Source organism: Dendrobates tinctorius, unplaced genomic scaffold (assembly GCF_039654945.1).
Source record: "Dendrobates tinctorius isolate UK_male_01 unplaced genomic scaffold, ASM3965494v1 ptg000158l, whole genome shotgun sequence".
NCBI classification, from domain to species: Eukaryota; Metazoa; Chordata; class Amphibia; order Anura; family Dendrobatidae; genus Dendrobates; species Dendrobates tinctorius.
The window spans coordinates 27411634-27427393 of NW_027361825.1; the positions used below are offsets into that span (position 1 = coordinate 27411634).

At 42.8% G+C, this 15760-nt stretch overlaps 1 protein-coding gene across 1 annotated transcript; it reads right to left on the reverse strand.

Annotated features, from left to right (window-relative positions):
• Positions 1 to 631: 631 nt before the first annotated feature.
• LOC141051697 (reticulon-1-A-like) lies at positions 632 to 9191 on the reverse strand. The gene is made up of 6 exons (XM_073548690.1): positions 9010 to 9191; positions 7733 to 7884; positions 4918 to 4987; positions 2435 to 2481; positions 2301 to 2359; positions 632 to 743 (listed from the first exon to the last, which is right to left on the reverse strand). Exons 1-6 carry the CDS (start codon positions 9026 to 9028, stop codon positions 704 to 706), a joined length of 387 nt encoding a protein of 128 aa, XP_073404791.1. The 5' UTR covers positions 9029 to 9191; the 3' UTR covers positions 632 to 703.
• Positions 9192 to 15760: the final 6569 nt, after the last annotated feature.

Genomic DNA, 15760 nt, shown 5'->3' on the forward strand with positions numbered 1-15760 from the left:
GAATAGCAGAAAAAACACTGCAAAATAATAAGAAATTTAAAAAAAAAAATAACAAAATTTAGGCTTCCAACATCATGCACTTTTAAGCAACACAAAAAAAAGAAACACGTCTAGTACACTTTTTGTATCTCTTCACTATACTTTAGTGCTTGACACGGCTGATTGCAAGTATTCTAATAGCGTAGAAGCAGGTTCTGTTCCTCGATAAGTTTTGATTTTTTGGATGTTTCGATAAACACAGAGTGTTGGAAAAGAGAATGGTGCAATAAATCTGTAAGGCTAGTTTCACATTTGCGCTTTTGAGCGCAGCGACGGCCTGTGCACGGCCGCCGCTAAGCCCCGCCCCCTGCCACACCTCCACCGGTAGCTCCGCCTACCGGCGCATAATGCTGCATGCGTCCTGCGTCCCCTATCTTTATCACTGCTGCAGTTTGGTTGCGCTCGGCGCACCGTGAAAAGGACGCATGCGCCGCCAAACGCATACTGCGTACAGCCTGCGCCCCCAGTGATAAAGATAGGGGACGCAGGACGCATGCAGCGTTATGCGCCGGTAGGCGGAGCTACCGGAGGAGGTGCGGCAGGGGGCGGAGCTTAGTGGCTCAAAAGCGCAAATGTGAAACTAGCCTAAGTAAAGTGTAGAACACAGCTGTTTCCACGTTAGACTCCACAATTTACCAAGCATCGACTGGACTACATAGACTATTTATTCATTCTGTTTCGCACCAGGAATTTTAGCTTGAATTCTTCAAACAAAAAAAACACATTTTAGTTAATTAAATTTACACTTCTATTTTAAAATGTCTTAATTATTCTACTCCCTGGTATTACTGAGACCCTTTATACTGACGAGCACAGAAAGCACACTCAGCTATAAAGCAGCACCTAGTGTGGTGGTGCATTGGGCCCCTCACACATTAGGGCCCATCTCTGTTCCTCCAATCACTACACCCCTCTCGCACTGGACTAGAGATACATAGTGCGCGCAATTGCGTCAAGTCATTTGGAGATGGCATAGCTACTTACATATGATCACATTTAAAGAGTTATCAGGGACTATTTCATTTTTTTACAATGTGCCCAACACTGATCTCACAGACGGCTCCTGCCAGTGATTCAGCGACTTCCACTTGCGTCACATCGACAGAGCAGCGGCTTCTCTTCCGCTCTGCTCGGTTGACGGGGCATTAGTGCTGACGTCATGCTGATTGACAGGTGACTCCCAACTACCTACAGTAACTGTATAGAGGCAGCTGTCAATCAGCATGACGCCGGCAGTCACACCCTGTTGACAGAGCAGAGCGGAAGAGAAAAAGCTGTCCTGTTGACATGGAGCAGTCGGTGACCACTATGAGCTGGTGACCACTATGAGCTGGCGCCGGGTAGTTGCATCTGTTACCAACTACTTAACGGTTAGTTTTTATGTCCATAGTAAAAAAAATAAAAATAGTCCCGACTCCCCGAGTAACACCCTTTAAAGTTTATGGAAACTTTATGGGTCATTGTTTTACTTAAATGTATGCATTTTGGGCTAAAAACAATTATTGCTATTCAGTGTCGTTAAAAAAGTTGCATTGCTTGCCTTCTCCAGCCTCTGTGTTGTCTTTTTATTAGCTCCCGTGCGCTGATCTCGGACTACAAACCATATCAAAGTTGAGCTGAACTTTGCAGTCATAAATCAGCAGAGAGAAGCTCAGAAAAAGACAAATTTACAAACTCTCCTAGCAGAATGAGCTCACTGATGGATTAACAGTTAACTCATTCAACAGCCAGCAACCTACAGAGAAACAAAAAAGCCTGTAAAAGCCAGATGACATTTTTAATGAAAACCCGATTGAAATAAATATAAATGAATAAAAATAAAGTTTCCAAATGTGTCCATATCATTTAGAGACATATTTGGGTAAAAAATATTTTTCCTTATGTATAAATAGCACACATTGCGAAGGTACTGTACAACCAAAATACAATGGAAATCTCCATACTTTTTTTTTTTATTGAAGAGATAGTCTCATCAAAACAAGTTATCACCTATACCTGCAGATGATCGGTGGAGGTCCAACTGCTGGGACCCTCACTGATCGGCAGAATGGGAAATTATCTCCCAATGGGGTACTTTTATCTCTTTTCTAAAAAAAAGTAGCCGATTGGATGCCCGGCCATCGCTCCATTCATTCTTTATGGGCAGAGCTCCGGGAAAGAATAGTGCGGCCCTATTTTGCCAGTCCCAGCGGTCAGACCCCCAATGCTCGACACGTCATCACCTTTGGCATGAGGGAAGGAACCATATCATATTCACTTACTTTGCCACAATTGTGTTCATGTTTGTCCTCACCAGTCCCAAATACTGGTCAATTTGTGCCTAGAAGAGGAAAATATCTGCTTATTAAATTACTTATCATTGCAATTAGATGGATGAACTTAAAACAATTCTTACCTGATACTTGTCATATACGGCTGGGAGAGAGAACATGGACACCACAGCTACACAATATAAAGAGATGAAGCATCAGATTAATGACAAATTATCAGCATAACAAGTCATTATTATTGTTCTAACCCAAAATATAGAATTTTTTTAATGTATTTTTTTTATTTTATCTTTCTTTCTATCCTTTTATGTCATATCTATCCCTTAACTGTTTCTTATATATCTTTCTACCTATCATTATACCAATTTTTCTATTTGTATTCTGGCATTCATGACGGTACTCCGTGGCAGTGCATGCTTCCTTAGCCATCACCCAAATGCCAGTATCCTTGGTGCTTCTGGCATTTACAAGGCCCCCACATGATGGACGTCATGTGGGGGCCGAGTGATTAGGTCTCATGTGACATAATGGGTACGGCATCCATGAGAGCGGCACTCAGATGCTGGCTGAGGAAGTTCACGCGGTCATGGTGTGGCTGTGATGCAGTACTGATATGGATGCCGGACCAGGGATTTGCAAATCTTTTTGCTCAACTCTTCCTGCTATCTATCATCTCTCGTAAATCTGTTACGCAACCATCTGTCTACTGTTGATCTAAATTTCTGAATACCAAGCAAAGCCCATAACTAGCCCCTTTAAAAGCATATTCCAATAAGAATACAGTAAGTCATCACTTCACATGGAGAACTGGGGAGCCTCTTTCTTGGAATCTGAGGCATTTGGTAGAAAATTTGAGAGCAGCAAAATATGATTCCAGCTATGTGTCACTAACTAGGTTGCTTGCGGTAGTTGTGATAGAATTCCTGTTTTCTCTGCTGTAAATGTAGCAGTGCTCAAATGCTGAGCCGTGTATAACCCCGCCCATACCCCTGATTGGCAGCTTCCTATGTACATAGTCCGCAAGCTGCCAGTGGTGGGGGCAGGGTTACACAGATTAGCCTGACTGGTCTGCATGTGACAACCAGTCCAGACGTGCTAATCTCCTGCTGATAAAACACTGATTGTACTGAAACTACAACACACAGCCTAATGAGTGACACATCCCTGTAATCAGGCTTTCTAGCCCTATATTGAGCTGCTCTCTCTCTCTAACACAGATCAGACACAAATATAGCCTTAAGGTGCATTTACACTGGCCAATATTCTGGAACGAATGTTCCTCCTAGGAATGCCCATTTCCCAATTATTGCTGATGACCTGAAGAACAAGCAAAACGCTTACAAATCTTAATTCTTGGCAGCACGTCGCAAGATATACGCTGTCGAGAGCGATAATATTCTGTTTACACAGAAAAATTGTATAACTGACAGAAATGGCTTGTGTGTAGCCGATCAGCTGTCGTTTATCAGCTGTGGTTGGACAGTGTGAAAGTATCCTTATTCAGCGTATCTATTTATATAATTGCCTTGTAATGTCTTCATTTCCTGTTCTGTCCAGATGTCACCGTATCCCAGAATTCCAAGCGGAGGAAGTTCACCAACCGCCATATTGGGACACCCAAGTGTTAGGTGTCTCAATATGGAAACTGCTGCTGGTACCACCCTATTACGCGGTACCACCAGCGGGACACCGTCGTGCCACACACACATACACTATACGCTGTACGCACCACACACACACACTCATACACACTAACACACTCAGTCACACTCACACATTCAGTCACACTCACACATTCAGACACATTCACATACTCACACAGTCTCTTGCGCAGTACCACCAGCGGAACACCGTCACACTGTGCCTGCGCAAATTCCACGCAGGCACAGTGAATCATTCGGGTGATCTCAGCTGCAGAAGCGTGATGTGTCTACAGGCAGAGGAAGCCGGTCACATTAAAGGGGTTTTCACACAAACAAAAGTTAATTTTAAAAATTATCTGTGTCTGACCGTGTACGGAGCATACCACATCTCCTGGGCAGGGGAGGAAGCAAAAGACAATAGTGACATTACAGCAGGGGATCATAGAGGATTCATTTTGTGAGGTAAAATATTTCACTGACTGATTTTAAACAATATTTTACCTCACAAAAGGTTTCCTCTGCGATCTCCTGCTGTAATGTCAGTATTGTGTTTTGCTTCCTCCCCTGCCCAGGAGCTGTGGTATGTTCTGTACATGGTCAACAAAGGGGAGAGACAGACAGAGCACAGGGGGGAGACAGCTCAAACGGGACAGCACATGAGGGGAGAACACAGCAGACAAGGAGGATAGCACATGGGGTAGACAGGTGAAAGAAGAGAACACAGACGGAAGAAGTCAGCACATGGGGAAAGAGAGAGTGGATAGGTGGTTGAGCACACGGGGGGAAGAGATTATCAATGCTGAAAAGCCTGCCTCCATCGTGACACCACCGCCCCCTGATGCGATAGCATTGGGCCTCCTTCAAGTATATATATATTTATAAAAATAAATACATACAAATACTATAGATATATGCTACCGACGTGTATAAATGTACCGACTTCACATTGCAGTTGTGTTCCTTACCCATGATTAGGAGCGTAAGTCCATTGAGCAGCGCTCCGACATATGTCAGCAGCCACATTAGTACAGCAAACTAGGAAGGAAAAAGCAAATATATTATCAGGTTAAATCCATGCTCAGATTCTCAGATACAGACTAGTTTAGTGACTCGCCCCCGGAGGCCGTGGGATACTTGGTGCCGGGCCCGTTGATTACAATGGGAGATGTCACAGTGGCAGTGACCCGATCCGTGGCCTCAGGCGGTCAATGTAAAAGGGGTAGAGTGATGGGGATAAAGGTGTTGAGATGATTCGTGACGCCACCTGTGGTTTCTGGTCAGTTTGACCAGCGCTGCAGGGTTGCTTCTCTGGGACAGATGGTGTGGTGCAGCAATGATGTTGAAGCGCCCCACAGGTGGAGCTGTAGTCCCAGGGCAGTGTAGATAAGGTTGGCAAGTGGGGAGATGGTGTAAAGAAGTATATGTAGCAGAGCCGGGTGTAAGCCGCAAGAATAAGTGGAGGACACAAGGGCATGTAGTTCCAAGGCTTTACTCACAGTCTGGTGCGCACAGATGCCCGCTTCGGTGCCGTGTTCTCCAGGACAGGGGCTTAGCCAACTCCCAGGCAAGATAAAGTACACCTTTCCAGCACTCCTCCAACATATGCCTTCTCTGAACATCTCCACACTAGCGCCTAATCTGAAGTACTTGTAGTTGCGTATCAAACTCAAGTTCCTCCTTCTTGATGTTACTTAGAACTCTACTTGTACGGCAGACAGCTGTAGCCTGCTTCGGGGACTCCTTGCTATCATGTCCCGGCTCACCCACGTTGCTGTTGTGCCCCCAAGTCTTAGATGGGAATAAAGTGGTGACGACTTCTATTCCTCCGGTTTCTGCTGCAGGAACACCAGTATCCATACAACCTCGGGGACCGGACCCCGGCCATGTGCTTCAAACTTGAGGAAGGGCTCTGCTCCCACCCTAGTCTTTAGTTCTCTTCTCCTTACGTTCCGTACTAAACTATCTTCCTTCTGAAGAATCAGGCTTTTTATGGCTCTTTCCTGTGCCAGCAGCTCTAGGTCACAGGAGTCTGCTGCAGCACTTCCTTCACTCCATCCCTCTCAGGGGATCTTCTCTCACAGACTGACCTTTTCCTAATATTCTCCCGCTCTCTCGTGCAGTCTAAGCTCCACCCACCTCCCAGCACTCTTCGTGTTCCAAGCAGGGAGCCACCAAAGGTGCTTTGCTACACTACTATGTTGTGTGGGATGTAAGTGTTGGAGTGTGGTCAGGTGTCTCCACCTTACCTGGATAGTGGGGTACCACACCTCAGGAGGAGGTGCAGTACCTCTGTGGTGACTGATCCCTCAGGGGCGCCACATTAGTATGACACCGGGATGCACAAGGAGAGAACCTGTGCCATGCACCGTCCTGCACAAGACATTGCATAGTGTCCCAAAGACTTTCTTCTACTATTACCTGCATGGCATCTTGTTTCTTCTGTGCTCATTGACAAATAAATGGGCAATTGGATCATAAGCATAGCCAATGGCTGTCCTTTTTCCACATGACACACATGATGTGTGTACTTTTATGGTTCCCTTTTGCTGTATTGTTACTAAGATTTAATATGGATCCCTTTAAGGAGTATTCTCATCTCATACATCCATGGCATATCCACAGGACACTCCAGAAATGTCTGATAGATGCAGATCCCATCTGTAGAACCATCACCTCGCCCAAGAGCAGAGGCTTATCTTATGCTGGTGTGAATAGAGAGGTGGCAGTGGATGTGCGACTCCATTCACTTAAAAGGGGTTATCCGTGACTAAATTTTTTTTTAACAATAAGCCAAAAAAGCTAACAGGCAGGTAGTGACTGACTTGTTAGCCACTACCTGCCTGTGCTATCTTGCAATAGAGTGGTCAATTCAGCTGCTTTATGGCAACAGTGCAGCTCTTCTAGCCTGTTCTGTTTATGAGGCGTGACTGCCAACGTCATGCTGATTGACAGCTGTCTCCCCACAGTTAGGCAGCGGGGAGCTGGCTGTCATTCAGCATGATATTGGCAGTCACGCCCCATCAACAGAGCAGAGCAGAAGACAAGTCTCAACTCCGATAACGTGACAGAGTTAGTAACTACCTACATGTAAGTTCTTAGACCCACAGTAAAAAGTTAATATTAGTCCTGGCAAACCCATTTAAAGAAGACTTTTCACCATGTTAAAAATGTTTTTTGCTGTTATTATATTCCTGCTTTTCCCATCAACCCCCTGGTAAAGACCATAAAAATTAGCACTAAATAACAAGCCTCATATCTCTGCCATGTGGAAAATTATTAAAAAAAACAAGAGCAAAAACTGGACTCTTTTGACCTGGCAACAGGTCCCCTTTAAGTAGGAGTTCCTAAAATAGCCAAGCACGCTGGCCGCAAATGTCTGAGTACCGTATAATGCCATTTTGGTGCCATTAATATTTTACATAGGATTAATAAATTTCAGTGTGTGTTATTATAAAGGTAGGTCCTAAAAGAGGGCTCTTGCTCAGATGGACCTTTTCCTGCCCCTTACTGCATGATTGGTCATTCATTTGCATGGGCACATGCAATACTACAATTCCTGCCAGCAACGATGCAGGACAATTGAGCAAGGGTTCCCCTCCTGCTGGGGATCTGAAGAGGGAAATCCAGAATTTGACACCACTGCAACTCTTATTTTAAAGGGGTCTATGATGATACTTTTAATCATGGAAGTATATTGATACTAACCACCATGAACATTGATGGCATTGATCAGCAGGTGATATATACGAAGGTGACAGACTGGGGGTATATCACTCCTACCTTCAGTGAGTCCACCATGTCCTGTACAAGGAAGAGTCTCCGGAGCTCTCGGACTATGCTGTTGGTGTACACTTGAAGGCAGTCTGTGTACTTCTGGATCTGTTCTTGAGAGAGGGAGATCTCAATATCCAAGTACAATATCCAAGTAGTTCCTGCAAAATGTCAAGTGCTGCTTCCATTAACATAGCTCAGTTTACAATTGATGGAGTGAATTAAAATGCTGTAATATGAAAGTTCTTAGCACATTAGTGGTTGTACATCATATTTTTACATCTAAGTGAAGCCCTTTATTGAGTGATGAACATTAGATGTAAAGGTGGTTAGCAGATGTGCCAAAGTTTATATAAAAAAAAGTTTGACTTTCTCCCCAGAAATAGCGCCACTCTTGTTCATGGGTTGTCCTCGGCATTGCAGCCCATCCTCATTCACATGGAATATAGCTACAAAACCAGACATATCCCAGTGATAAGAGTGGAGCTGTTATGGTACAATAGGAGACTCTTTTCTGCTCTCACACAACAAATGGAGAAATGCTATTTGCCAAAAGAAGAATGGACATTACGTGAGATTCATGATACAACTTCTCTGACTTTCCACCATAGGCATACCTACAGGAGAGAGAGGCTTGTACCAGATTAAATTCTACTCCCCCCTCACTGGTGGTGGTTATCTCTACCCCCCAAGTCATCCTGGACTTAGTCCTCTAACCTATTTTCCATAGTAGAGAGGGTTTCCGAGAGCATCTCTAAAACTATGTTGCCTTTTAGGTATAGTGACATGCAGATTAATTGACAACTATCTGCCAGGTTATAGATAAAATAGAGTTTAATCCATTAAAGGGGCTTTCCGGTTTTGGAAAAACCATCTCAATTGGTGCAGTTTATTAAAATAAATAAATAAATAAATAAAAAACAAAAACAAATTGAGCTTTACTCAACCTCCCCTGGTCCAACGAAACACCGCTGCACCTGGTTTCTGTTATTGTATGTAGCACTGACATTGCTTCGAAAGCGCTGCAGCCAATCAATGAGGTCAGCGTTTCGGAGTGACTCTCTACGTTAACTTGGGCAGAGCAGCTTGGTTTCAGTGCTGTCTACATGATGTCAGCACTGCAGACAATAATGGACATTGGGAGCAGTGGCGGAAACTCAACATTGTACTTGGGGAGGGTGAGTTAAGCACAGTTTGTTTTTAAAACAAGCAGCACCGGGGTTTTCTGACTTTATCATATGGTAGGTCAAGCACTGGTCTTGGCAGATTTGTAAGATACCACTTACTTGAATGGATGTCCTTCATCGGTTTTCTGTACAGCTTGTAACACTGATTTGTAGATTCTGAAGCTGATTGTGGCTGAGAGAGCAGCGGAGTGCTAGGTAGGCGATGACACTGACCACACTGAACTGAGTCAATGAGAAAAGCATCAAAAGGACACTTCCAAAGACAATCCCAGTCTGCTTCACATCTCGCCAGTATAATAAGTCTATAGCTGCGGAGGAAGAGAATAAGGTCAGATTGGCTGAAACAACATACAGAGGTTACAATGCAATACCTTAATGGACATCTTAGACATGTTTCACGTATAGTCTTCTTTTCTCATCAAGTAACCAGCTCTTAACGAACAAAAATGGAAAAAAAAATGCCAACATGACAACTACTTTAAATGGGTTTTCCAGTGGTATATCACACTGAGAGCTAAGTACACAGATTGTATGGAAATTTGGATGGACTGGTTTGTTTAACGTGGTTCTTCAATCTACATTCAACATGCTTTCTTTAATGACTATGGATACATTTGACAAAATGATTTAACAAAATGTTAATATTTCATGCTGCAATCTTCATTCCTTTTCAGACTCTCTGATATGCAGTTTTCAGCCTGATCAAAATTTCAGATTAATATCTTGTGGGAGTGTCTTTCCCAGTAATGCAGGCTGGATGTGTGGTTGGTGGATATCTTAGCTCATCTATCAGCACAGCTTCTATCCTGCACTTATTTCCTCTACATGTGCTACTCTTCAATAACCTGTTTCTCTGACCTCCCCATGCTGTGCAGATCTGTATACGTCTACTCATCTTTCTTGTAGTTATCTTTAACACTGAGAGAAGGGAAGAAGGAAAAACACAATCAGAACCACAAGCTCTGATAGATTTGTAAAAGCATTCAACTAGATAATGACTTTACAGACATATACAATAGAAAAAAGGTAGAACATTTTTAATAAAGCCCACAGAATGTTACTTAACCAAGAGCAATAAAAAAATGTTTGTGAGGGCGTAAAGATCCTTTAAATCTTCCCTTAAATTGTTTACCTTTCACCACTCTCTCCCCTTTTTATCTTTAGGAAACATCAGCCTTTTCCATATACTTCTATACTTTTAGCCGAAGTTTAGAAAAACTATTTTTCAAATATCATATAAGAAAATTTTGTGAAAATAAGGTCAGACAACCCTCTGCCCTGTTTCAGGATCCACAAAGTGGAAAGAGGATATAATACACTTGTCATTGAGCCAATTTGTACCAGTCGTGGACTGTGTTAACCTAAGGGAAGGGGAAGGTAACCCCTTAGCGCATTTCCTCAGCCCCTCTTAACCACTATTAATCAGACACGGAGACCGAATGATGGGTGAAAGTCGGTCACAGCTTTATTAAAACTTCTTTTTATAAAATTTTAACCATTTGAAAAACAGGCACTTAGCTTTTTTAACACGCGCTAGCTGCCAAATGCCCTGCTCCATAGATGCAGGCAAGTCAGCCAGCAAGCCGTAGCTTTGTGCCATAACTTCTCCACCGCTGTGACTTGTGATGACTACAAATAAAAGGAACAAGATAACATAACATCAGTAATTTGTAACAAAAGTGGAGGGAGGGTGGGAAAAGCACTTCCAGGACCGCAGTGAAACGGGGAAGAGGAAGGGCTGCCTACATCCAGGGACTTTATATACGGAGGAAGGGTTTGTGCTAACCCCTTCTTCAACCCATTGGCTCCCCCATGCATAAACCCCACCCTACTAAATCATGAGAAGGGCAGCTGCAATGCCTGAACCAAACAGGGGTAAGGGGAGGGTAGGAAAGGCACACCCAGTCAGTGGCACTTTCCTTAATCAGATCAGTGCCCACCATTCTGAAATCCCCCAGAAAATGACAGAACTGCCACAAAGAGGGGCTATTAGAGGGTTAACTAGAAGCACATGGTGGTCATTCAGATGAGTCACTATTCATGCAATATATGGATGGTTTGAGTTCTCAAGTGACCTTTAAGAGGGGATCCAAATTCTGGTAGGTCCAGAGAAGGGACTCCCTTCCATAAACTCATGTGTCCCAGATGGGCAACTGGAAAGGGATTGTCATGTGAGACTATCCCTGAAACAAAGCCTTTTACACCCATCTTTCCTTGCACGGTGACAAAGCAATAGACTTTTTTACCAGGACTGTGGGGACAGTTATAAAAAGCCATCTCTTTAATTAGATGTGGTCAGTTATAATATTAAAAGCCAAATTAAAGCACTGTTCCATTAGGAAGTAAGTAAAACCTAAGATTAATAATAAAGGAAGAGAGGAGAATAGTATATTTGTTAATATGGAATATTTTCAGATTTTCATCCGGTTCTGTCGTTTGCTGTATGCATCATTTGTAATTAAACATGGAAAAAATGTCTTGAGCGGCTGCAATGAGCGGCTTCACATTTGCACATTGCCATACCGCTTTTATGTAACTGGAGAAACGACTCCGGCACATACTGTACATAACGTCTTATGTTCCATACACGTGACACCATTATTTTTTTTTACATTTAAAAGGCAAATCAGTATTCCTTCAGGGAGAAAATGTATCTCTTATAATGCAGGTGTTTTGTTCTACAGATGATTTCCTACTTACCGTAATGCTCATGCAGACATCATATAATTTATATTTAGTGACCGATTATAGTGATGTTTAACACATATTAACCCATAAGTTTAAAAAGAGTATTCTGACCACTAATCAAATCATTATTAAATGTATAAATAAAGCATTTTACGTGCATTTATGAAAATCAGTTTTATCCATGTGCCTGTTGTGAGTCCATGGCAGATTGGGTTAAGCTGCATTTACAGTTGTGGCCAAAAGTATTGACACCCCTGCAATTCTGTCAGATAATACTCAGTTTCTTCCTGAAAATGATTGCAAACACAAATTCTTTGGTATTATTATCTTCATTTAATTTGTCTTAAATGAAAAAACACAAAAGAGAATGAAGCAAAAAGCAAAACATTGATCATTTCACACAAAAATGGGCCAGACAAAAGTATTGGCACCCTCAGCCTAATACTTGGTTGCACAACCTTTAGTCAAAATAACTGCGACCAACCGCTTCCGGTAACCATCAATGAGTTTCTTACAATGCTCTGCTGGAATTTTAGACCATTCTTCTTTGGTAAACTGCTCCAGGTCCCTGATATTTGAAGGGTGCCTTCTCCAAACTGCCATTTTTAGATCTCTCCACAGGTGTTCTATGGGATTCAGGTCTGGACTCATTGCTGGCCACCTTAGAAGTCTCTAGTGCTTTCTCGCAAACCATTTTCTAGTGCTTTTTGAAGTGTGTTTTGGGTCATTGTCCTGCTGGAAGACCCATGACCTCTGAGGGAGACCCAGCTTTCTCACACTGGGCCCTACATTATGCTGCAAAATTTGTTGGTAGTCTTCAGACTTCATAATGCCATGCACACGGTCAAGCAGTCCAGTGCCAGAGACAACAAAGAAACCCCAAAACATCAGGGAACCTCCGCCATGTTTGACTGTAGGGTCCGTGTTTTTTTCTTTGAATGCCTCTTTTTTTCTCCTGTAAACTCTATGTTGATGCCTTTGCCCAAAAAGCTCTACTTTTGTCTCATCTGACCAGAGAAGATTCTTCCAAAACGTTTTAGGCTTTATCAGGTAAGTTTTGGCAAACTCCAGCCTGGCTTTTTTATGTCTCGGGGTAAGAAGTGGGGTCTTCCTGGGTCTCCTACCATACAGTCCCTTTTCATTCAGACGCCGACGGATAGTACGGGTTGACACTGTAGCACCCTCGGACTGCAGGGCAGCTTGAACTTGTTTGGATGTTAGTCGAGGTTCTTTATCTAACATCCGCACAATCTTGCGTTGAAATCTATTGTCAATTTTTTAGGCTACTTTCACACTTGCGTTTTTTTGCTGCGTGTTTTTTGCGCACACAAACGCATGAAAAAACCGCGTCATGCATTTGTGTGCATTTTTTTGCTAGTTTTGGTGCATTTTTAAAAAAAAAACACATGCGCACCCATAGACTTTAATGGGTGTTTTGCTGTAAAAAAACACATTGCGTGCGCATGCGTTTTTTGGGGGCAAGTCGGACGCACAAAAAATGCAACAGGATGCATTTTGTGCGCCCGAGCGCACACTGCAAAAAAACGCATGCGCATACAAACGCGTACGTGCGCATATGTATGCGCACATATGCGCACCCATGTTAACCCCTTCACCCCCAAGGGTGGTTTGCACGTTCATGACCGGGCCAATTTTTACAATTCTGACCACTTTACCTTTATGAGGTCATAACTCTGGAACGCTTCCATGGATCCCGGTGATTCTGACATTGTTTTCTCGTGACATATTGTACTTCATGTTAGTGGTAAAATTTCATTCAAATAACTTGCGTTTATTTGTGAAAAAAACGGAAATTTGGCAAAAATTTTGAAAATTTCGCAATTTTCCAACTTTGAATTTTTATGCCCTTAAATCACAGAGATACGGCACACAAAAAACTTGATAACTAACATTTCCCATATGTTTACTTTACATCAGCACAATTTTGGAACCAAAATTTTTTTTTGTTAGGAAGTTATAAGGGTTAAAAGTTGACCAGCGATTTCTCATTTTTACAACACCATTTTATTTTTAGGACTACATCACATTTCAAGCCACTTTGAGGGGTCTATATGATAGAAAATACCCAAAAGTGACACCATTCTAAAAACTGAACCCCTTACGGTGCTCAAAACCACATTCAAGAAGTTTATTAACCCATTAGGTGCGTCACAGGAATTTTTTTGAATATTCAAAAAGAAATGAACATCTAACTTTTTTTCACAAAAAAAATACTTCAGGTTCAATTTTTTTTATTTTACCAAGGGTAACAGGAGAAATTGGACTGCAAAAGTCATTGTGCAATTTGTCCTGAGTATGCTGATACCTGGTTTGTGGGGGGGAACGACTGTTCCGGCGCATGGCAGAGCTCAGAATGGAAGGAGCGCCATTTGACTTTTTCAATGCAAAATTGGCTGGAATTCAGATCGGACGCCATGTCACGTTTGGAGAGTCCCTGATGTACCTAAAAAGTGGAAACCCCCTACAAGTGACCCCATTTTGGAAACTAGACCCCCCAAGGAACTTATCTAGATATGTGGTGAGAACTTTGAACTCACAAGGGCTTTACAGAAGTTTATAACGTACAGCGGTACAATTAAAAAATCATATTTTTTCCACAAAAATGATCTTTTCACCCCAATTTTTATTTTCCCAAGGGTAACAGGACCCTAAAAGTTATTGTGCAATTTGTCCTGAGTATGCTGATACCCCACATGTGGGGGTAAACCACTATTTGGGCGCATGGCAGAGCTCGGAAGGGAAGCAGCGCCATTTGACGTTTTTGGCTGGAATTGAGATCGGACATCATGTCGCGATTGGAAAACCCCTGATGTACCAAAACAGTGGAAACCCACAACAAATGACACCATTTTGGAAACTAGACCCCCTAAGGAACTTATCTAGATGTGTGGTGAGCACTTTGAACCCCCCAGTGCTTCACAGAAGTTTATAACGCCCGGGCGTAAAAATAAAAAATTCGCATTTTTTTCACAAACATGATCTTTTAGTCACCATTTTTTTTATTTTCCCAAGGGTAACAGGAGAAATTGAACCCCAAAAGTTGTTGCCCAATTTGTCCTGAGTACGCTGACACCCCATATGTGGGAGAAAACTACTGTATGGACACACGTCAGGGCTCGGAAGGGAAGTAGTGACGTTTTGGAATGCAGACATTGATGGAATGGTCTGCGGGTGTCATGTTGCCTTTGGAGAGCCCCTAACGTACCTAAACAGTGGAAACCCCCCACAAATGACCCCATTTTGAAAACTAGACCCCCTAAGGAACTTATCTAGATGTGAGGTGAGCACTTTGAACCACCAAGGGCTTCACAGAAGTTTATAATGCCAGGGCATGAAAATAAAAAAATTGTATTTTTTCCACAAACATGATCAATTAGTCCCCAATTTTTTATTTTCCCAAGGGTAACAGGAGAAATTGAACCCCAAAAGTTGTTGTCCAATTTGTCCTGAGTACGCTGACACCCCATATGTGGGAGAAAACTACTGTATGGACACACGTCAGGGCTCGGAAGGGAAGTAGTGACGTTTTGGAATGCAGACATTGATGGAATGGTCTGCGGGTGTCATGTTGCCTTTGGAGAGCCCCTAATGTACCTAAACAGTGGAAACCCCCCACAAATGACCCCATTTTGAAAACTAGACCCCCTAAGGAACTTATCTAGATGTGAGGTGAGCACTTTGAACCCCCAAGGGCTTCACAGAAGTTTATAATGCACGGGCATGAAAATAAAAAAATCATATTTTTTCCACAAACATGATCAATTAGTCCCCAATTTTTTCATTTTCCCAAGGGTAACAGGAGAAATTGGACCCCAAAAGTTGTTGTCCAATTTGTCATGAGTACGCTGACACCCCATATGTGGGAGAAAACTACTGTATGGACACACGTCGGGGCTCGGAAGGGAAGCAGTGACGTTTTGCAATGCAGACTTTGATGGAATGGTCTGCGGGTGTCATGTGCGTTTGGAGAGCCCCGATGTACCTAAACTATTGAAACTCCCCACAAGTGACCCCATTTTGGACACTAGACCCCCCCCCCACGGAACTTATCTAGATGTGTGGTGAGCACTTTGAACCCCCAAGTGCTTCACAGAAGTTTATAACGCTCGGACGTGAAAATAAAAAAATCATTTTTTTCCAC